The sequence below is a fragment of the Rattus norvegicus genome, chromosome 16 (assembly GCF_021556685.1).
Source record: "Rattus norvegicus strain SHRSP/BbbUtx chromosome 16, alternate assembly SHRSP_T2T, whole genome shotgun sequence".
In the NCBI taxonomy this organism is placed as follows: domain Eukaryota; kingdom Metazoa; phylum Chordata; class Mammalia; order Rodentia; family Muridae; genus Rattus; species Rattus norvegicus.
In genome coordinates, this window is record NC_141549.1 from 83,834,049 (window position 1) to 83,857,930 (window position 23,882).

Below are 23,882 nucleotides of genomic sequence, written 5' to 3' on the forward strand. Positions count from 1 at the left end.
TAACTCCAGCTTGTGTTCAGTTGACACATGAAACCAGCCAGTACAAGGGTTTTAAGGCTTTGAACCTGAAGAGTAATCAGACAGTAAATCTTACTGTCTGAATCCTAGCTGTGCAGTGCAGTAACCACCCCCACCCCACCACATTTAAAATGAGGCAGGTAAGACTGGCAACTGGCTGAAATCAAACCACCTTTATCCTGACTTACAGAACTAAGGAAAACGCCTTAGAATGTACTGCTCAACACGAGCACTAGTCTTGTACTAGTGTCAAGTGTATGACATGTGGTTATAATCCACTGAAAAGTCCCATAATTAATCTTGCTGACTTGAGAGGACAGATGTGCATGCACTGGTGAAGCACACCGATGTGCCTGGTCACTTTCAGGAGTGGGTTGTGAAGGCTCTGTTCTGACCAACGTCTCAGTCACTAGAATAAAAACTGAACACACAGGGTTGGGGATTTAGCTCAGTGGTAGAACGCTTGCCTAGGAAGCGCAAGGCCCTGGGTTCGGTCCCCAGCTCCAAAAAAAAAAGAACCAAAAAAAACAAAACAAAACAAAAAAAAAACTGAACATACCACCGGGAAGTGGTGGTACACTGGGCAAGGTTGGTCACTGGTGGTGTGCCTGGGAGGGACGTATCTTGGAAATGGCCCTTCCCCCTTCCTCTTTTGTCTGGATCCCTTGAGGGGAGCAGTGATCCTCTGCCACACCTTCCTCCTTGCCACATGCCTACAAGCCACTGAGACCTACAAACCTTAGAGCCAAAAAAAGCCTTCTCATTTAAAGCATCTTCCTCAGCCATCATCCGTCTGGTTGTAATGCACTTATTGAAGAAAGCGCACACGCAGATGCTAACGTGAAAGCCGTTTTAATTTGGTCGGTACACATTTAACAAAATATGTTAGAGATACAAGGTATTTACAATGGCAAAACATGTGAAACAAAATCAAACTGTTTTCAGACAGGAATGCTTTTTGAGGCAGGATGTCACTGTGCTGCCCAGGCGGGGCCCAAGTGAACCCTCTCCAACCCAGCTCCCCAGTGGCCGAGTCGGAGTCGGTGAGCAGTGCTGCCAGACCGCACTGCTCGTCAACGTCCCATGCGAATCCGGAAGACTTTCAGCTCCCACTCACTACTCGGGTCTCGAGCCCCAACACAAAGTCCACAAGGCCCAGCCTAGGAGGTACAAACACTAGCACATTTGGCAATTAAAGATCATCTGCTGATGGGAGCTGGCAGGGCAGTGAAGGGCAAGCCCCACAAGGAAGACTTCACTGGAAGGAACTAGAGGGAAGTGGTGTCCTTAATCACGTGGCCTTCTCAGCCTGCAGAAAATACCAAAACTGCTTTAAAAGCTCACGAGGCTGTCCTACCAGCAGAAAACCAGCAACCATAAGGTTCCAACTCTCTTCAGCAGCACTCTCACCCTTCCTAATGCCGTGACCCTTCAATGTGTTCTTCATGCAGCGGTGACCCCAACCACAACATTATTTTCACTGCTGCTTTATAAATAATTTGCTATCATCATAATGTAAATATCTGTGCTTTCTGTGAAAGCGTCTTTCCACCCCAAGGTTGAGAACCGCTGCTCTGTAACAAACATTAATGAACATCAAGAAAATATTAAAGATTTATAAACTATTTTACATGAAAAAATAAGACATGGTTCAAAAGTACATTTAACAACATTTTCCTCAAATTTACTCTTCATGCTCAGTTCTCACACATCCCGTTTTTGTTTTTTTTTTTTTTTTTTTTAAGTACTAGGGATAGAACCCTGGAACGGTTAGTATGCGAGACATGCTGGGAGAGGCTCTGCACTGAGCCTCATGTAATAATTCCTATGCTCTGAAATCAGTCACACATGCACACACACACAGACAGACAGACAGACAGACAGACAGACAGACAGACACACACACACACACACACACACACACACACACACACACACACACACACACGCTCGCAGTGGAGGAGAAAGCCTCTGATTGGGTTTAAATTTGCTCGTTTACTAAATGGCCTGCCTACTTTCCCCTACTCCTTGTATTATGACTAAAATAAGCTTAAAGAAAATGAGTTATATCCATCTGTAATCTATAACAGAAATGTATTGACTTATAAAATAGCCAGTCACATAAACAAGAGATCATATGAAAAAATAACCAAGTACTTACTCTCTGTAACACTACTCAGACAAACAGGACACACACTACACACACTCCGACTACCGATCTGTTTAGGCTACTCAACACCTAAGAGTTTGGCAAGCAACACTGGAGGGCGGGGTCAGTGTTTGAAAATCACATCTGTGGCTCCTCCAATGGCGATTCAAGAGCTTCCACCAGCTTCTTATTTGCCTCTTCACTGTGCCGGCTCTGACAGTGGGTTAAATGTTTCTTAAAGCCTCTTGGGAAATTGGATTCAAAATTACAGCGTGGACATTTAAGTAAGCTCTGCCCATGGGCTGCTACATGATTTTTAAGGAGAGACTCCAAAAGAAATGCTTTCCCACAAATTGTGCACTTGTATGGGCTGTGGACATTGTGCTTATTAACCAAGTGGTGCAGGACAGCGCCTTTCTTCATAGCCCGACAACAACAGATTTTGCAGAAATATTTCCCTTTTCCACGTTTCATGTACTTTGCAATCTCCTCTTCAGAGATGAAGGCTTCCTTCTCCTCCGTGAACTGAAGCACATTTTTGGCCTGCTCTGCACTACCCATCTCCATTTTGTTCTCTTTGCTAAAATCGATAGATTCCACATCCACCTGTTCCTGATCACTGCTGGACTCCTGGCCCTTCATGTCCAAGGGGTCTAAATCTGCTCTGAATTCACTGCTGCTGAGCTCAGCATCCGAGCTCTCCTGGCTGTCCTTCTTGAGCTTCTTTGTAGAAGGAAATAGGGCATCGTCTAACAGTCTCTTGGGTGTGGCCAGAAGCCCCTCCTGGACCAGACTCTCACACTTTGCATCACCCACAGCTTCAAGTTGTGCTTCCTCACTGAGCTCAGTGGCCTTCTGGGCCTCTGAGAACACAGCGGATTTGGGGAGCTCAGGTAAAAGTACATGCTTCCGGGACTCTGGGAAAAGTGCTCGTTTCCGTGGCTCGGGAGAAGCAGGAAGGACTGCTTTGGTGGGCTCAGGAAACAGTGTGGACTTCCTAGGCTCAGCATCGATAGACAGGACAGGCTTCCATATATCTGAGGCTACCTTCGGTGACTCAGACGAGCCAGAAGCAGCATGTTTCCTCGTCTCAGAGAAGATGTTAGGCTTCTGAGAGTCCATAATGAAGGAAGACTTCCAGAGATCAGGAGAACTACCACAAGAACTTTTCTGGGGCTCAGGGAAATCGAGTGAAGCAGGAGAAGTTTTCCGCTGCTCAGGAGAAAGCTTCCATAGGTCTGGTGATCCTGAAGGCTTCCTGAGCTCTGGAGAACCTGCTGGACTTCGGATCTCTGGGGAAAGTGGCGGGCCTGGTCTGCGAAGCTCAGGAGACACAGGGGGCACTGCCTTCCAATGCTCAGGCGACAAGGGAAGGGCTGTCTTTCGGAGTTCAGGTGGACCAGACTTCCAAGACTCCGGAGATGTGGGTGGTGTTTTCCAGGAACCAGATGAGACTGAAGATTTCCAGGATGCTGTGGACATCGATGGAGCAGGTTTCCAAGGCCCAGGAGATACAGAAGGTATTGGCTTCCAGGGTCCAGGAGACATAGGTGGGGCAGGCTTCGATGACTTCCACGCTCCTGATGCTGCTGAAGGGCTGGACTTCCAAGGTCTAGGAGAGCCAGGTGGTCCTGGCTTCCAGGACCCTGGTGACACTGCTGGGGTTGGTCTCCGTGGCTCTGAAGTGACGGCAGGAAATGGCTTCCAAAGTTCAGGAGACTCTGAAGGGGATGGCTTTCTTGGCTCAGGTGAGGCAGTCCTCACTGGCTTCCGAGACTCTGGAGATGCAGTGAGGGATGACCCCCAAGGTTCAGGGGAAGTGGCCAGAACTGGTGACTCTGGAGACAAGGCTGAAGGGGGAGCCCCTGTATCTGCAAAGGGAGAGTGTCTTTGGGGTTTGGAGCTGACAAGAGCAGACTTCACTGACTCAGGAGAAGGGACTGGCTCAGGCTTCTCCAGCTCAGGAAGCTCACAGGGTGGGTCTAGACACTCAGGGGAAGAAACAGGAGCAGTTTTTGAGGCCTCAGCAGGAAGACAAGGAGCTTGTGGCTCGGGAGAAATAACAGGAGCAGAGCTCTGAGGCTCCAGAACCGGAGGAACAGACGCTTGGGACTCTGGAGACAAACTCGGACTAGTTTTCTGTGTTTCTATGGGGAGGGTTGGAGCGGGCCTCACTTCTGCTGGGTCAAAGGCTGTGTTCTGTTGCTCGGGAAGGGAAGGGCTTTTCCCAGACTCTGTCTCTTTGCTCAGCTGCTCTTTTGGCGGCTCACTCCACTTGTCGGAGGCTGCGTGCTTGGCTGTGATGTGATGGTACACATTGGAGTACATCTTGCTGGTGAAGAAACACTTATGGCAGTGGAAGAGCTTTGCACTCTTCTGGTAGAAGATCAGCTTGCCCAGTCCCCCGGCATCCATATCATCACAGAACTCAGGGTGGATGGTGCCCATGTGAATCTGCACATTCTCGTAATCAGTGCCTCTGAAACTGCAGTGGCCACACTCCAAGCTTATCGCTGGTTTCCGAAGTCCCTGACACACCTCCATCTTCTGTCACACCGCAGGACTGTGCTTGAAAGACTTCGATACTGCTGCAACAGAGAAAGGAGTTATTCCACAGGCCTCTGTGCCGAGGAGCTGGCACAGGTCTAAGTCCCATGTGCTTAACTGAGAATGTCTACAAGACGTCAAAGAAAAAGGAGACTACCTTCTGACTGAACCACAGCACTCTGAGCTTTCTACAGGTCATCTCGTTTAACCCTAACACTCTCACTCGAGCACACCCTCCTCATCTCTGTGTGAAGTCATGGCTGTGCTTTCAGAGACACTGACTGACTTGCTCTAGCCCAGGGTTAGGACATCAGTTTCTCAAGAATGAGCTCCTAACTTGTAGCTTTACACTTAGATCCTAAAATCCTCAAGCAACAAGCTGTCCACACACAGAGCTGATACATACCTAGGTGACTTAAATCTAGAAAACACGACCTGGAGAGATGGCTCAGAGGCTAAGAGGTCCTGAGTTCAATTCCCAGCAACCACATGGTGGCTCACAACCATCTGTAATGAGATCTGGTGCCCTCTTCTGGCCTGCAGGTATGCATGCAGGCAGAATGCTGTATATATAATAAATAAATCTTAAAAAAAAAAAATCTAGGAAGGAACTTTAGATCCTTTCCAGAAAATTAATAAGTCTAGCTATGGAAGGACTGTTATGACATATTCCTGGCCTTATCTTCTATCAACTTTTGGAATATTTTAACCACCCTAAGAGTAAAGATAGAGAAGCCATCAGAAAGTCTGAGTTAGGTCCTACAGAGCTCTTCAGCGTATCCCAGCACAGGCATCAAACAGGGCACAGTCAGCATGGACGCTAGAATTTCTAGCCAGGTTTTCACTGTAACCAGAGTTACTGAGGAACTGCTCCAGCCATATATAGGCAGAGAGCATTTTACACGCATGGCTCACACTAAACCTATGCCCACGTGCTCTAAGAACCCACAGGACATTTCTATAGAGTAAGCATAGAACTCCCTTCTACTTTTTGTATAAAAAGAGTATTTCTGTAGAAAACATTTCTAGTAGATTACTACTTGGTTCAAGGCTGTTTAAATTTTAAAATACACCAAGAATACAGGTGAGAAAGAATTCTCCAACTCCTCAAAACTGAGTAAACTCAAAACTCCTTGCTACACAGGCAGGATTTCACGACTGCTGTTTAATGGTATTTCCTTTTTATTTTTCTATGGGTTTGTTTCTTTTCTTTCCTTTTTTTTTTTTCTTTCCTTTGAAAGGCAAGGTCTTGACTGGTAGCACTGGTTAGCCTGGTACTTACAATGTAGCCCAGGTTGACCTGAAAACTCAGGGTAACCTCCAGCCTCAACCTCCCTCATGAATACTGGGATTACAAGAATACAGCACCACACCCAGCTTTACTGTGTTGTTCTTTCGTGAGAAAGACTGAACAATTTCCCTACTAGCCTTTTGTCTTTTAAAAATCAGGTAATGGTTCATTTTTTTTTAAAAGATGTATTTATTATATATAAGTGCACTGTAGCTGTCTTCAGACACTCCAGAAGAGGGCATCAGATCTCATTACAGATGGTTGTGAGCCACCATGTGGTTGCTGGGAATTGAACTCAGGATCTCTGGAAGAGCAGTCAGTGCTCTTAACCACTGAGCCATCACTCCAGCCCAACTGGTTCATTTTCTATGTCCATCTTTCTTAATTGTAAACTTTATAGATAATTACAAAGAAAACAGCCCTTACCTAAAATATTTCCCAGATTATTATCTACCTCATTAATTTTACAGTATCTAACCACAAATGGTTTTTATAAAACAGATATCGGTTTATACACAAAATTTAAAACGTAAGGCTTAGGGGTTGGGGATTTAGCTCAGTGGTAGAGCGCTTGCCTAGCAAGCACAAGGCCCTGGGTTCAGTCCCCAGCTCCGAAAAAAAAGAAGAAAAACAAAACAAAACAAAACAAAAAAAACCTGTAAGGCTTAGAATCTGGGTTTCTAAGTCAGGCTTCTGTGAGCCAGGGTCTCATTGAGTAGCCTAGCTTGGCCTGCTCCCCAAGCTCTTGCTTCCCCTGCCTGGGCCCCCCAACATGCTAGGACTACACACAGCACCGCACATGGCCTCCGTCAGGCTTTCTTACCACTGGTTTCCAATCATTCAGTATTCATCTTCTAATGCTGCTCACTTCCTTCTTTCCAACAGTTGAATGCTTTGTTGTGCTGTTTTTCATTTTATTTTACTTTAAATTTTTAAATTCTTTAAAACTTACCTTAAAATTCCATAAATATGTAATGTATTTATATAGTCCTGTGTCAGGCCCCCCACCAAATTCATTTTTTTCTTTTTTTTTTTTTTTTCTATTTTTCGGAGCTGGGGACCGAACCCTGGGCCTTGCGATTGCTAGGCAAGCGCTCTACCACTGAGCTAAATCCCCAACCCCCCCCCCACCAAATTCATGACTTTTCTTTTTTCTTTTTTTTAAATATTTATTTATTATTTTATGTATATGCGTACACTGTAGCTATCCTCAGACACACCAGAAGAGGGCATCAGCCCCATTACAGATGGTTGTGAGCCACTGTGTGGTTGCTGGGATTTGAACTCAGGACCTCTGGAAGAGCAGTCAGTGCTCTTAACCACTGAGCCATCTCTCCAGCCCCATGACTTTTCTTGAATTACTACTTTTCTCTCCCCCTTCCCCACACAAATACAATCTGTTGAGCTCATTTTCGTGGTCCTTGTATGTATGTTTTTAGGGCTAGCCACTCCATAATGGGTAACCAACGAGGTTCTGGAGTGCTGTGAGCTGAACACAGGGCCAGCACTTGCTGGCAGATGCCCAGCCCTAAGCCCCATCCTTAGCCACATTTGCATCTTTAATCCGCCTTCTTACCCCAAATCAGCTGTGTTCACCTCTTGATTGTTCAACCCCTTTCTTTGCTTACTACACAATGTTGCATTTACATTTACTAAGCGTTATCTTTATTCTGAACGCTGTTTTTTCAGGACTTCTCTCCCTATTTCTCACCACTTCCACACCTGCTCTGGCAGGCTACCTCCCCAGCACAGGAACCAGTAACTGATAAAGCTGTAACCATGACAGTAAACTCAGGCATATTGCTGAATCTTCTCTCATCATCAAGGGTAGTGATATATGCCTGCAGGCTGGCAGGGATGGCTATTCAGGAAGCTAAGGGCAAGAGGCTCACTTGAACCTAAGAGTGAGTGTTGAGGCTAGCCCAGGAAACACAGTGAGACTGTGTCTCTAAAAATAAATCTAATTTCCCATTAAGTGATATTCTACCACTTAGCAAAAGTACTGGCCCCTGCTGAGCACATGAAACACGTTCTATGACAGAGGAGATGGTGCAACCATATTCCTCCCGTGCTCTCAGTGAGCTGCAGACTACAGCATCTAAAATCACAGGATCACCTTAATTTCAAAAACAGTCAACACAAGAATTTATAACATTTTTAATTTCCGTAAGTCCTATTTTAAGTTATTATTACTCGTACTATTGGTGTGTACCCCTGACTGTCCAGGAGCTGGCTATGTAGACCAGGCTGGTCTCGAACTCATGGGAATCTCCCTTCTTCTAGTTCTCATGGTGTTTTTTCCTCTCGTACAGTCCATTTTGTTACCTACCCAAAAGGCAACCCATTCATCCTTTAGAGGGGTCACCCTAAAGCACAGGCACAATCCTTCCAATTCCCTCAAACCTAGTCAGATGCATATTTCCAGCATCCTAGTCACCCCAGACATCTCAGCTCTCATAGAGCCAGGTTCACCCCTGCAACCCTTTCCTGTCCATGGCAGTGTGTGTTCAGAAAGTACTTGATCAGTCCTCATATTGCTCAGACTTTATAAGCAAAGGAGACCCGTGCGCTCATGTCAAAACATCGAGAGTCTGAAAAAAGATCAGAAGTTCAAGGCCACCCTCAGCTCCATACTATGCTCCCGGCCTGGGAAATAGAAGCCCTGTCTCAAAATTAAAGCATCAGCAAATGCAACCGAGCTCCGGAACTCAGCCCTCACAGTGAAGGGTCTGCTTGACATCAGGCAAATAAGGAGATGCTGACAAAGGACAGAAGCAGGCATGGCAGGGGGAAGTCAGTCCAGTCAGCCAGAGGAGCCCTATCAGGCGTCTGTAACCATACCAACCGCACAAACCTAGGGTATCCTTATAGTCTCCAGCTCTAGAGAAGGTGCTCTGTTAGGAGTGTGGGCTGCTACCGAGATGACAGTGACTAAATGAAAGACAAACAAGCTGGAAGGTAGATCATCCCACCTCATTCTGTCAAGATAGGGTTTCTCTGTGTAGCCCTAGATATCCTGGAACTCGCTCTGTACACCAGGCTGGCCTTGAACTCAGAGATCTGCCTGTCTCTGTCCCAGTGCATATACCACCACCACCCAGTAGACAGAGTCTCCAAAGAGTTGTAGCTTAATGGATGTACACTTGCCTAGCATGGGTAAGGTCAATTAGCAATGGAAAGAATAGAAGAGGCAGGGTATCCTAGTACGCTGGGAAAACATGTAAAACACATGTTGACAAGCAGTATTAAAAATTATCACTTATGAATATAAACATGTCACAAAGGAAAACTTATGGATAGTACAGACGTCTTTCTTTTTTAGATTTATTTATGAGTGTTTTGATCACATTTATATCTGTGTGTCTGGTGCTCATGGAGGTCAAAAGAGGGCACTGGATTCCTTGAACTGAGGCTACAGACTATTATGAGCTACCATGTAGATGGTGAGAATTAAAGCTGGGTTCTCTGCAAGAACAAAAAGGCCTCTTAGCAGCTGAGCCAGCTCTCCAGCCCCAGCACATTTTATAAAATGCTTTATCATGAATTGGAACAAAGTGTTTGTCAGTGGCAGCACACTGAAAAGTTAGCAATCAACACAAGACCAAAAGGACTAAGAGCCCAATCTCTTCGTTTTACAATGGAGAAAAATGCTCAGAGAGTAATTTCTTTTTTTTTTTTTTTAAAGATTTATTCATTTATTATATATGAGTACACTGTCACTGTCTTCAGACACACCAGAAGAGGGCATCAGATCTCTTTACAGATGGTCGTGAGAGCCACCATGTGGTTGCTGGGATTTGAACTCAGGACCTCTGGAAGAGCAGTTGGGTGCTCTTAACCGCTGAGCCATCTCTCCAGCCCGAGTAATTTCTTTTTAAGTGTTGTATTTTTGAGGTTTTTCTTTTTGATTTAAAAAAAAAAAATGAGGGCTGGAGGGATGGCTCAACGGTTAAGAACACTGGCTTCTTTTCAAGAGTTCAATTCCCAGCAACCACATGGTGGCTCACAGCCATCTGTAATGGGACCTGATGCCCTCTTCTGGTGTGTCTGAAGACAGCTACAGTATACTCCTATACATAAAATAAATAAATCTTTAAAAAAAGAGAGGGAAGAAAAGGCTATCCTTTAAAAACAATGTTTTCAATACAGTACATTCTGATCTCAATACAGTGCATCCTGATCTCAATACAGTGCATTCTGATCTCAACACAGTGCATTCTGATCTCGTCCCACGCCCCTATTCTTCCCAGGTCCTCCCCATCAACCCAACTCCATGCCCTGAGAGAAACTAAACTCTTCAAGGTCTTGACTCTGAATCTTTGCTTGACAATGTGCATAGACTCCCGTCTGGATTCCGGCACTTCTGACACTAACTGTAAAGACTAAAAGTCTGCACTGGTCACTGGTGCTGTCAGCTGGTGACCCATACTTTCCAATGCATCCGCACATTCGTCCACTCACTCTCTTCCTAGTTACCGACAGTTTCGTGTCTCTATGCAGCCCTAGATGTCTTGGAGCTCACCATGTAGATTAGGCTGACCTCCAACTCCCAGAGACCCACCTTCCCCTGTCCCCAGAGTTGAGCTCTTCGATGAAAGGCGTCCAATCACCATACCTGGCCGTGATAGCCTCCTTCACTTTGATATACATGTTTCATATTAAAAATTCAACATAGAATGCCTGTGAGCTCAGTGGATATGTAAGCTACACTGGTTGCCAATCTGACACACCTGGGATACTGGAGCCTCAACTGAAAAACTGTCTCCACCAGACTGGTTTATAGGCATCTGTGGGGCATTTACTTTGATTTATAATTGCTGTAGGATATTCAGCCTGCTATAGCAAGTACTGTCCCTAGGCTTGTAGGCCTATGCTGATTAAGAAAGGGAACTAAATTAACAGTACGCAGCTATAACTGTGTTTTCAGCTCGAGTTCCTGCCCTCAACAACGGACTACAACCTGTAAGATGAAATTAACCCTTGTCTCCCCAAAGGTGGTTGATCACAGCAACAGAAAGCAACCTAGGACGTTGGATCTATTAGTCTATTGTACATACTAGTACAATTGTTCTTTATGAATAGCCTTTTTTTAAAAAAAAGATATACATCTTGACTAGTTTTGTGTTTTAAAAACAACAACACAAAGCACAAATAACTGGCACGTTTCTACACGTTTTCCAATTCTATTGACAATTCGCGTTAGTGAGGTAATTTGTAACAAGTGACACTTTCTTGTTTCCAAGTGCTGGGACGGAACCCAAAGCCTCACTCTTGCTAAGCAAGGGCTCACCATCAATCCCAGCCTAATTTAGGAAGCCCACAGTTTACATGAGAGGCAGAGTCACCTGAGTGCCGTTAGGGTTCTCAGAGTAATTTTACTGCTCAGAGTTCCTTGTGTTCTTGACAAGCATGACCCGTTTACCTGGGGGTAAAACTTCTGGGCACCGAGCGATCTTTAGTTTAAATGTGAGAGAACACTAGATTGGCACGAGTTTACACTCCACAGCAAAGTGCCAAAGCGCTGGCCCTTTCTTGGAAAACACCCTACTAGTCTGCAGCCATCCGAAAGGCTCCCTGGACAAGGCTAACCCCATATATGGTCCACGTCGGGAGACCTTCTGTCACAGGTCACAGGTCTTTAGGACCTCAGGTCAGTAGCCCTAAAGCAAATTCCTGACCGATATTGCCCCCTCCCATCCTGAGCGACGCTACGCTACACGGACAGAACCAAGATTAAAAAAAAAAAAAAAAAAAAAAGACCGGCCTTGGAGGCGGAGAACAGGAAGAAGCCACGGTGCGCTCCGGCCTCCAGGCCACGCCAAAGGCACTAAAGCCCCCGCCAGCACCACGGCGCCCGCCCACCCAACCCTGCAGCCCGAACCAAGGCGCCCGCCGGCTCCTCACCCTCCGGCAAGGTGTCCTGGAGTGAAGAGGAGGATACGCCCACAGGAAACGCTGGGCTGGCCGCACGGCCTCGGGAATGGCGGCTGGACGCAGGACTAGCCGGGAAGTAACGCACGCCCGCACCGGAAGTGCCGTCGCGTGCCTCCGGGTCGCCCCCTCCCCCGGCCCTAAGGTTCCCAGCTAGGCTGGGCTTGGCGAAGCAAGGACTGAACCTCTGTCCTGGGCTTCTGTCTCTTTGCTTCCCTCTTTTTCGATAGTTTGGATTTTTGTTGCTGTTGTATTTTGTGTGTGTGCGTTTGTTTTTGTCTTTTGATTTGATCCCTTCTCAGTAAAGACGCGTTCATTGGGACACTGTCTGTACTAGGCAATAACAAAGCTCTTAGAGGACAGTAAACGGGTTTCCTGTCTTCAAACTCAAACTCTAGAAATCGGCTTCAAGTACAATTGAAATATACTCACCTTTAGTTTTAGCATTAGTCCGTTTGCTTTGAAAGATTGGGAAGACCTATTTTACCTTACTTTATATACCTATGTAATTTCTTAAGCTTTTGCCTTTGGTGGTGGTGGTGGTTTGGTTCCTTGAGTTTTGGTTTTGAATGGTGATAGAAATGAACTCAGGGCCACCTTATTTAAGCAGCCCATGCTGTCTGACACATAAAGTTAGTGACTTTTGTTTGTTTTTTTAAGACAGAGTCTCTCCCTATGCAGCCCCGAGATTCACCTGTCTCTGCCTCTCAGGTGCTGGGCTCAAAGGCACAAGCCACCATAAGCATCCCTAACCCACTTTTGAGACTCCATGACTGCTTGCACCAACAGCCACTATCCAAGGGTCAGCAAGTTTCTTTGTCCTCTTCACTGCCACCTTCTGCATGGGTTTCTCCGTGTTTGGAGTCAACTCTTGTCAACCATGGGGCTGGGAGATGCTTGAGAAGCCAGACATAGAGTTTGGAAGCCCATGGAGTAGAGAAGAAGAAGGACCTTTCTGGCAAGTCAGGGGAGTGAGATTCGCCCTGAAAGCCTGTGTGGTGGGGCAAAGCAGCGTCTACCAGAAACCAAGGAAGTGAGATTTGAGGAAGTAAGACCTATGAGGTGAAAAGGAACAAAGCCTACCTGGTGGTACATTGTTGTTAATTGTTATGATATAAAAACACAACTGATTTTGTGTGCAACCCTATACCAAGCTACTTTGCTAATTCATTCTATTAGCTTCTGAGAGTTCAGTGTGTGCATGTGTGGAATCTTCAGGGACACAGCAAATCATATAACCAGAAAGCAGAGACACTTTTCACTCGAATGTAATGTTCTTCAGTATCCTAGTTTTGCTTCTGTGTTGCTGTGATAAAACCTAACCAAAAAGAAGCTGGGCGGGAAAGGGTTTACTTTATAAGATACTGAGGAAACTCAAGGCAGGAACCTTGAGTGAGCAGAGACCTTGGTGCTATTCCTAGCTTGCTTTCCTCCCCTGGATTGCTCGATACCTTCCTTATACAACCTAGGCCCACCTGCCCAGGTATGGAACAGCCCACAGAGGGAGGCACTCTTCCCCCATAAGTTAGCAATCAATAAAATGCCCCACAAAAATGTCCACTAGCCAACCTGATGCAGAAAATGCCTTCCTTGAGGCTCTCTCTTCCCAGATGTGTCAGGTTGACAACAAAGAATCACATCATCATCACAACTGTTCAAGCCAGAGTTGTCTGAGTTAAACAGAAATTATAAAAGAAAGACTTCTTGCACTACCCCTCATGTGAGAAGAATTCAGTCTCTCACCAGTGGGCTGTGGTGGACTTTTTATATGTGCACCTCAGGGCCGAAGTAGTTTGTCTCTACTCCTAGTTTAAAAAAAAAAAAGCGCTCATCATGAAAATTTAATTTTTATTCAGTTATTTCTGGATCAACTAAAACGATCAAGTGGCCTTTAAAACTCACTCTAACACTATGGTGCACTGTCGTGATTGGTTTTTATCTATGGAATCAGCCTCGATTACCAGAAGATGAGTCCCACTTAGTGATGTAGCATGATCGCCCAGTGTGCTGCTAGGTTAGCCATGCTAACACTTCACTGAGAAATTCACACCAGCATTCGTCTTGTGCTATCAGGTTTTTGTTTTATAGTATGGTCATCTCTATTTGGTACCAGAGTAACACTAGCCTCCTAGAACTAGGGAGGATATGTTTTCTCCTCTTCACATTGTTTGTGAATTTAAACAAATTTAACACATCGTGAATGACACAATTCCCTTTCATGTTGCTATACCTGTTTGGCAGAATTCACCAATAAAATACTTGTGACTACAGTCGTTATGTGTTTGGTAGATTTATACTGATTTCGCCTCCTTTTTCTTTCTTTCTTTCTTTGTTTTCTTTTCTTCTTTTTTTTTTTTCTTTTTGAGTCGGATTTCTCTGTGTAGTCTTGGCTGTCCTGAAACTATCTCTGTAGATCAGGGTGGCCTCAAACTCAAGAGATCCACCTGCCTCTGCCGCCTGAGTGCCCGGCTCACCTGCTTGTGCATGCACATATCCAGATGTTCCATTTCCTTGTGATGCAGTCTCAGTAGGGTTTGTGTTTCCAGGAACTTGTTCCCCTCAAACATGCTCCTATTTGCCGATGTACGATTGATTTTTAACTCACCTATTCTTCGGAAATGGGCGACGTGGTAATATTTTCAAAGAATAAGTCTTTTGCTTATTGAGGTTTTTTTAAGTTCATTTTCACAGTTTTATTCTTTTTTCTTTATGCTACTTTACATCCCGATAGTTGCTTCACCTCCTCCTCTCCTCACCCTACCACAACCTCTCCCTTTCTCCTCAGAAGAGGAGAGCCTTCCCCTGGATAGCAACCTGCCTTGTCATATCAAGTTGCAATAGGAGTAGGCACATCTTCTGCTGAGGCAGCCCAGTTAGGAGAAAGGGATTCACAGACAGGCCACAGAGTCAGAGACAGCCCGTGCTCCAGTTGTTAGAGGACCCACATGAAGACCAAGCTGCACATCTGTTACATGTGTGAGGGGCTCAATTTTATTCTTTTTAGCTTCTACTTTGTTGTTTTGTTCATTCTTTTTCTTTCTTTTTTTTTTTTTTTTTTTTTTTTTTTTTGGATAATCCATGAACTATGTACAGTGTTCTACCTGCATGTATGCCTGCATGACCAGAAGAGGGCACCAGGTTGCTGGGATTTGAACTCAGGACCTCTGGAAGAGCAGCCAGCGCTCTTAACCTCTGAGCCATCTCTCCAGCACAGTGTTCTTCTTTCTTCAGATACCAAAAGCTGTAGGGTTACATCATGGTTTCAGGCCCTCTCCTGTCTCCTGCGTTTGTGGCTGCCTGTTTCCTCCTTCAGCGTGGCTTCAGCAGCACTCACAAGTTCTGGGCTGTGTTCTCTTTTCCTTCATTTCGAGGCATTTCCTAAGTTATCTCTTGTACGGCTCGATTTCCACGTGCATTAAATCTCCTGTGTTACTTCCGTTAAGTCCATCTTTGCTCTGTTGTGGTCTGAGATGTGTCTAATGTTCTCTTTTTAAAAACCTTTTGGTATTTCATTTGTCACCGAACATGTTTTTCTTGGGAAAAGTCCCACAGGCATTTTTAAAGGATGTCCCATGCCTTTTAGATCTACTTCCTTCACTGGATGCTCTCTGTGCTCTAGGTCCACGAGTCTGCTGTTTTTATCCATTCTATAGAGAGGTGTTGATATTACAACTGGTTCTACCATTATTAGGCTTCCTATGTATTGGCAATTGTTTATACTTGTTATAAACTACTACTGGATTGAAAATTGTCGGTTTTACCATCTTTCTTAGTTACTTACAACCTCTCTCCTGGTGTTAAAATAATCTCTTTTGATTAATATTTTACTCATTCTCAACCTATGTGTCTTTGGGTCTATAGCTGTAGTGGCTATTCCTGGTTGTCAACTTGACTATATCTGGAAGGAACTACGATCCAGAATTGGAAGGCTCACCTTTGATCCCGATCTCGAGGCTGGGAGATACAAAGGTCTGACCCGGATCTTGGTATGGAGATCTTGAGGCGATGAATCCCAGGAGCTTAAGGCAAGGAGATCTCTGAGTTTGGGGTCACCTGGGACAAAGCAAGTCCCAGACCCAGGGGTGGTGGTACACACCTTTAGTCTGGGACACACCTTCTGCTGGAGATTGGAAGACATTGGGAAAAGGAAGAACCTCATTTTTTTTCTTTTTCTTTTCTTTCTTTCTTTTCTTTTCTTTTCTTTTTTTTTTTTTTTTTTTTTTTTTTTTTTTTTGCAGCTGGGGACCGAACTCAGGGCCTTGTGTTTGCTAGGCAAATGCTCTACCACTGAGCTAAATCCCCAACCCCAAGCCTCACTTTTTTGACTGCCTACCTGCCTTGTGGGACTGAGTCACTGCTAGATCCATTCACAGCTGCTGCTGACCATTGCTGGAGAGTTGGACTACAGACTAAGTCATTAACCAATTCTCTTACTGTATAGAGACTACCCATAAGTTCTGTGACTCCAGAGAACCCTGACTAAGACAATAGTGAATCTGTATTATTTTTAAATTTTTGTTGTCAATTTTTGAGGTGCTGGAAACCCAACCTTTGTTGTTCTAAGTGAGGATCTTCGGCACTTTCAAGGAACTTAGGGGAGCGCACAAGCCACTGGAAATAAGGCCAGGGTCCTGTGCTGACAGCATGCTGAGTCCTGAGGCAGGTCTGAGGAATCTAGCAAATTCCCAGAAGGCATCAGAGCTGCTGCTGGGTGGAGACCCCATTGTGAGAATTCCAGTGTAGTGGACAGAGGGTTTTGCCTGACTTAAGGTTTTGTGGAATATTAAACCACCAAGGACTCAAGCAGTAGCTCAGTAGTTAAGAGCATTGGCTGCTCTTCCAGAGAACCTGGGTTCTTTAATTCCTGGCACCCAAATTGTCGGGAGCCAAGCAAAATCCAAGGCTCCCTCAGAGGTCCCCACGAAAGGACAGGGAGAACATTAGTTCTGTGTCCTTGCCAAGGGGTTGACTTGGTAAGGTCTAGTCTGGGGCTGGGGCAGGACCTACAAAGAGTTCAAGTTTCAGTCCCTGGGAAGCCAGCATTGCCCTCCCCTTTGTCACCCCTCCCTTCCCTCCCCAGGGCTGTGGTCTTAAGGTGGCTGTGACTGAGGCCTCCCGTGTTCTCTTTGCCAACACTGATTTAGCTTTCTGCTGGGCTTGGCCCATTTCCTGCTATGAACAGCATATAAGACACTGTGCTTATTTAAAGACCGTGCTTGGCATAAGACACAGCTGTGCTAGATTTCCCAATTACAAACTTGCCTATCTTCTGGTCCTTCTTCTCAGGCTCCTGTCACTGAAAAAACAATCTACTGGTCCAAGTCACATATGGTAGCTCACAAACACCTGTAACTCCAGTTTCAGGGGATCTGACACATTCTTCTGGCCTCCTTGGGCAGCAGACAAGCACAGATATACATCCATACAGATAAAACAAACAAACAAACAAAAAAACCCAACAAAGCAACATCCTACCAGGAACCCAGGCTCTGGCCATTCCTAAATCTGCTGAGTGGAGACGTCACACCTCCTTGGTCACACTTAGGAGTGCTCCCTAGAATAATAAGAGGTCCTCCACCCAGTCCTGGACCAGAGACAGCCACCAGGCCAAGTTAACACAGAGTAGTTTGTGGTCAACACCTCAACTGATCTGGACTCCCTACCCTAGTCACATGACTACAGAGGGTGGGTCTATCAGAAAGCAGAGCCAGGTGTCCTTAAGACATCCACTTTCACTGAAGAGAGAATACATGTTCTTTTGTAAAAAGAAAAAAAATTGTATACACACAGCCTATGTGTGGAGGGCAACCTTTTAGGGTTGATTTTCTCCTCCCAGCATGGGTGTTCTGAAGATGAAACTCAGGTAGTCAGGCTTGTAGGGCAAAGGCCTTTACCTGATACAGCACCTCACAGGTCCGTGGTGCCTGTTTCAGCTGATAAAGGTTTTAATGTTGTTTGTTTTCTTCCTCTAATGTAGTCCCATTAATTTTATGTTGGAGGAATATTGATAGATAACCTAAGTTATCTAACTTTTTAGGCTGAGAACACACAGCCTTACTTTAAAGACGGGGATGGATTTGGGAACAAGCATTGGTATATGGCTATTAAAACCAAGGGAGTGCTGTCAAAAACCTACAAGAAGTTCCAAAAGGTAAGCCCTTAACATTTTTTTTTCTGGGCAAAGTGGCTTTATTAGCACAGTAGGATCACAACAGGACTTAGGAATAGAATTGGGGCCCTTCTTATTGCCTAAGGTGGGCACGACATTGACAAAGCGTCGGTTGTACTGCATGTGCCTCCTGGCCCGGCCTGTCTTCCTCCTCTTCTTTTCCTGTTTGGCCACCTTGGGAGTCTGACCTCTCACTTTTCCAGCCAGCTGCAGGACACCATGAACTTTACCTCCCAGCATGCAGCCAGCTACCTCCAGACTGGTCAGGGCCTCTACACCACACTGGGCTAGGGTGGCCTCATCCTCCAGCGTCGAGCCTGCCAGAAGCACGACTTGATCTTCAGGGGCAACGCCTTCCAGTGAGGCCACATGAGCTTTGATCTGGGTGACCGTCTCCTGGCCGGTCACCTCGGGGGTGGGTAGTTCCTGAGAGTGGACAAGAGCTGCATGTTGGCTACTAACTTGAGGACGCTGGCTGCTGCTACCGTGAAGATGGAGTCAAGAAAGAGGACGCAAAAAATTTTTTTTCGGGCTGGAGAGATGGCTCAGCGGTTAAGAGCACTGACTGCTCTTCCAGAGGTCCTGAGTTCAAATCCCAGCAACCACATGGTGGCTCACAACCATCTGTAAAGAGATCCGATGCCCTCTTCTGGTGTATCTGAAGACAGCTACAGTGTACTTATATATAATAAATGAATAAATCTTTAAAAAATTTTTTTCCTTGTTAAATTATCATACAGAATTTCAAATTGGAAGGGAATGGTGTAGAAAACCTTACTTTCAGGAAAGGGGTGTAGCTCAATGGTGAAGTATTGTTTTTAGATGTTGTAGGTTCAATATCTAGCATCAAAAATACACTTAAAATCAAAAAGCTGGTTGGGGATTTAGCTCAGTGGTAGAGTGCTTGCCTAGTAAGCGCAAGTCCCTGGGTTCGGTTCTCAGCTCGGGGGGAAAAAAAAAAGAATGAAAAAAAAACATTAAAAACAAAAAGCCAGGCAGGATGGCCCATAACTTTTTTTTTTTTTTTTTGGTTCTTTTTTTTTTTTTTTTTTTTTTTCCGGAGCTGGGGACCGAACCCAGGGCCTTGCGCTTCCTAGGGGATGGCCCATAACTTTAACCCAAACCTTAAGAAGGCAGAGGTAGGCAGATCTCCGGGAATTCAAAGCCAACGTGGTCTATACAGTGAGTTCCAGGATAGCCAGGATTGCACAGAGAGACCTCATCTCAAAAAAAAAAAAAAAAAACAAAAAAAAACCAACAAAACAAACAAAACCCCCAAAAACCTACCAAAAACAAAACAAAGAAATACATTTTAACTCTATTTGCATATACTTTTGCTGTTAACTTATGACTAAAGGAATTGGTTATCTTGAGAAGAAATAATGGCATAAGTAGGCATAGCATTGTAAAAAGGCTGGGTGCTGTGGCCCATACCTTTAATATCAGCACCCAGGAGGGAGTTCAAGGCCATTCAGGAAAGTACAGTGAGACCTTGTCTAAAAAGTAAACAAACAAACAAACAAACAAACAAACAAAAAAGACCCCACCTATGTCGTTTATAAAGCATAGAGGGAAGGAGGGTTAGCCTGAAGCAAAAGTAATTACAGAAACAGAGTGTCTGTGGGTCTGAACTCAGGGTAAGCTGGAGAGTAAGGGACAGAAGGAAAAGATAACACGAGAACTGTAAGTGCAGATTTCCTGTGCCCTTCTATGAGGATAGTAGAAAAGCAGAGGATGCAATCCTACTGTTGAATAGTAGAAAACTGGGGAAAGACCAAGACTTCTGAGCTTTGCACTGGGCAGGTGTCGCTGAGTTGTGGATGCTTTAGAAACAACGTCCATTTCTTTGCTTTGTCTTTGTTTCAAGTTTGGAACAAAATACACTGAGAAACAAGGACAAAATTCATCCTGTTCATTCCTTTAGCTGCCCCTGAATGCTGGTCAATTTCTTGCCGATATTTTTCCTAAAAGCTTGAATATTTAAGAAATAACGGGGCTGCAGAGATGGCTCAGGTGCTCTTCCAGAGGACCTGGATGCTTTCCCTAGCATCGACATAGAGCCTCACGATTGTGTGAAGTTTAGTTCCAGGGTATCCAACACCTTCTGTCTTCTGCAAGAACCAGACTCAGAATGCTACACAGATAGACATGCAGGCAACACACACACAAAATAAAAATTAATAAAAAAAAACCTCATATGCCACTCGTGGTGGCATACAGATGTACACATCTGGAAACCTAGCTCTTGGGACATAAGGCAGGCGATCAGTCCAATGACCTCTTTGGCCACATAGCAATTTCAAAGCTAACCATGCATGAGACCCTATCTCCACTCACTATTACCACTCACAAAATTTCACTATGGGGCTGGAGAGATGGCTCAGCGGTTAAGAGCACCCAACTACTCTTCCAGAGGTCCTGAGTTCAATTCCCAGCAACCACATGGTGGCTCACAACCATCTGTAAAGAGATCTGATGCCCTCTTCTGGTGTATCTGAAAACAGCAACAGTGTACTTATATATAATAAATGAATAAATCTTAAAAAAAAAAATTTCACTATGGCTTAAGTGGTTTCAAATTACATAACCAGGGCTGGAGAGATGGCTCAGTGGTTAAGAGCACTGGCTGCTCTTCCAGAGGTCCCTGAGTTCAATTCCCAGCAACCACACGGTGGCTTGCAACCATCCGTAATGAGATCTGATGCCCTCTTCTGGTGTGTAAACTGCTACAGTGTACTCATATACATAAAATAAATAATAGAAAAAAACATAACTAAAGACATCCAGCTGGTGGGAAATTCTAGAGGAAACCCACAGTATTTTCAAGACAGATACTGCAGATTTCCTCATTCATGCTCAGGAAGACATTGTGTTTTTGCTTGTTTCTGCACTTCCCGTTAGCTATTACCATTTCTCTACGTACTAGATACCACGTGATGACATAGCACTCAGCAACGGAAAAACCCCGAGCCTACTTCATGGAGTTTACTGAGTTCATGGACCGGCTATACTGATGAACTGTGCGCCACAGAAAATAAACAAGCTATTACGGAGGGACACTTAACCTAATCTACGGACCAGAGGAGACTTTGGGCTCCGGGGCCTTCTGGACTCGATTGCTGAAGTAAAGCTTAAGTCTCCACGTAGAGAGGAGCGGTGATGGCTAGTGTTAACTCTCCACCTGGAAGGATCTAGAATCACCTGAGGGACAAGCCTGTGAGGGATTTTGGTTAGGTAACGGAAGTGGGAGGATCCACTCGGTTCCCAGGGACTGAGCCTCAGTCCGGATAACAAGGAGAGTGGTGTTAGCTGAGCACAAACTCATCTCTCTGTGCTTCCTGACTTGCTGCCTCAAGATCCTGCCCCCTCCCCCCTTCCCCCGAGACTTCCCGTGTGATAGGCTGTATCCTGGAACTTCGAGCCAAAAGAAACCTTTAAGTCATCTTGGTCACAAACGACACCAATATAGGCGGCTAGAGATGGGGGAGGAGCACAGAGACTCCCCTACCGGACATGACCGGGCTCTGCTGCAGCTGCAGGGAGGGGAGGGCACCCCATGGCAGCCAGAGGGGAGCAAACTCGCTCACACATTCGGAAGGGACACACAGACCTCTAAAATGAGAAAGTTGGGGTTTTTCCAGTGAGGAATCTGTGAGGCAACTAAGGAAACAAGTGGTTATCTAGACGCAGAGGTCAAAGGGTGTGTGGGTGCTTAAACTGTAACTGGGGACTGTGGCACGGGCCACGGATGTATACCACCATTCAGGATGACGGTGCTAGAGCAGGGAGGTTGCCGTTGGGACAAACAGGGATCAGCCTTGGGGATGTAAGAGCATTGTCATGTGACCCACATGAGGTGGAGACCTGCCGTAGTGGAAGAGCAGGAGAAATGGGCTCACACTGTGGGAATACAAGGAGATTCAATAAGCTCACATTGCCATAGCAACAAGCCCCTAGGCCCAGGTGTGTAGTCAGCTGCTGTGAAGGACGCTTTATACCCACGAACTCATCACTGTAGCTAGACACACCTTTCAAAGCTTGGGCTCCAAGCTCACTCTGCACTTTAAACTTTATCAGACCTGAGACACTGTCATGTGAGCATTCCTTATGGTGGAGTGCAGTTAGCCATCCCAGTGACCTTCCTTCCTGTGTACACGGGTCCGTACTCAGTGTGTAGGGCCAGAGGCTCCGATGCCAGCTCAAAGACATTCCTGCTCTGTGTTCTGGCAGACGCAGCCATGCTCTTACAATACAGTGCAACTGTATCTATTGAATACCAGAGATGCAGTCCAAGGAGTAAGGAGCAAAGACCTGGGAGATCTCTACTTACTATGACATGAGCGATCAACCAGGCAGGGCCCACTGTCCGAACTCCCGAGCTAAGCAATTGACGTGGATAGCTCATAAGGGTTCACCTTCATGATGCTTATGCTTAGAATTAAATTATTGATACTATCAAGGAGTCCAAAGACCAGAACCCAAAACAATGACCGACAGAAGACTTTAGAAAAACACGTTGTGAAAGAATTACTGAAAATGAAACATGAGGCCATCTCCTCCTAGTTCTGTGAATTCAAATGTGAACCTGCAGCGTCTCCCCACACACTCTGTAATTCTCATCAAAAGGGCCAGAAAGCAGCTGCTTCAGGGTGCAGAGACACCACAGTTAGAATAGCAGTCTCTGAAGTCAGTTAGCTTTGAAGGAGTGGCGAAGGGAGGCAGACTCTACTCCCTGGCAGCCAACAACTTTGGGGTAGCGCCTCTGCCCAGTGTTCTCCTCGTGAGGACTTTATTGGCACATCCTGCTAGGGGGTCAGCTTAAGATTCTTTGGCCAAAAAGAAGAATAGAAAATGCCTGTGGTAGGAAGTGGGCACTGGTCTGAATCTCTGAGGCAGTTACCTTAAGTGACTCTTGGAGCCTGACTCTCATTGAGGTGACATCTGCTTGTATGCAGTGGAGAATACAGTCTGATCTTTCTAAAGAGCCAGGCCTCTTAGGGAAGAGGGAACTGTGTCCAGGGTCTTTCAACAGCTCATCTGGAGCAGCGAGCGCAGTTGGTGGGCCCCACTTAAAGTTAGAGTGCGCCCATTGCTCAAACAGAAGCAGCTAAGGGGAGGGGTCAGGTGCATGTACATCTCCAATACACCAAGGTTATGCTCAGTATCCTCTAGGTTACAATGACCACAGGAGTCTTTGGGACACTAAAAGGTAGTGAGTCATCTCTTTTGGTCGTTCCTGGAAGCATTGAAAATGGATGTCACTATGGGAAACAAATAAAAATATACACTTTTTACAAGGTCATCACCTTGAATGGATCTGAAGGCTATCAATAAGTGAAAATAGCCAGCCTCAAGGGTCACATGTGGTATGGTCCCATTTAGTCACGTCCTTAAGATGCTCCAATCACAGAGGCTTGGTGAGGCTCCCAGGCCTGGTGAGCATGCGTGTGAGTGAAGTTAGCCTCAGTGGAGCTCCTTCCCTTTGCCAGCATCTTAAACAGAAGGGACAGCTCAATGACGAAGACATAAACCGCTAACTAATCTTCCTTTAGAAGAATTCCAGAAACAGAACACTGGCTGCCTTCGGAGAACTTCAGAACACAGAAGGCCGCTCTTTAGTCTTCGAGTCTGTGTATCAGCTGACACAAAGACCTGCTGTGAGGTTTAACTTGCAGTGAAGAAGGTGCTTGTCTAAGGAAACTGTAGGTTCTAGCCCCAGGAGAGCAAGTTTGAGAGATGTCCTGGCCCTGAGACAAAATATCAAGATACATATTGCA

The 23,882-nt window shown here is 45.5% G+C and overlaps 1 protein-coding gene, 1 long non-coding RNA gene and 1 pseudogene across 3 annotated transcripts; 1 reads left to right on the forward strand and 2 right to left on the reverse strand.

The window, feature by feature from the left end:
- Positions 1–854: 854 nt before the first annotated feature.
- On the reverse strand, positions 855–12,017 carry Champ1 (chromosome alignment maintaining phosphoprotein 1). 2 transcript variants are annotated; one of them, NM_001419089.1, is given in 2 exon segments: positions 855–4,752; positions 11,910–12,017. In NM_001419089.1, a coding segment is annotated over 1 exon segment (2,406 nt). In that variant the 5' UTR covers positions 4,712–4,752; positions 11,910–12,017; the 3' UTR covers positions 855–2,305.
- On the forward strand, positions 7,149–11,762 carry LOC148000639 (uncharacterized). The gene is made up of 2 exons (XR_015640096.1): positions 7,149–9,663; positions 9,864–11,762. It is a non-coding gene; the product is annotated as an uncharacterized LOC148000639 (long non-coding RNA).
- A 5,867-nt stretch (positions 12,018–17,884) lies between the features above and the next one.
- Positions 17,885–18,557, reverse strand: LOC134482433 (ubiquitin-like FUBI-ribosomal protein eS30 fusion protein; annotated as a pseudogene).
- Between the last annotated feature and the right edge of the window lie 5,325 nt (positions 18,558–23,882).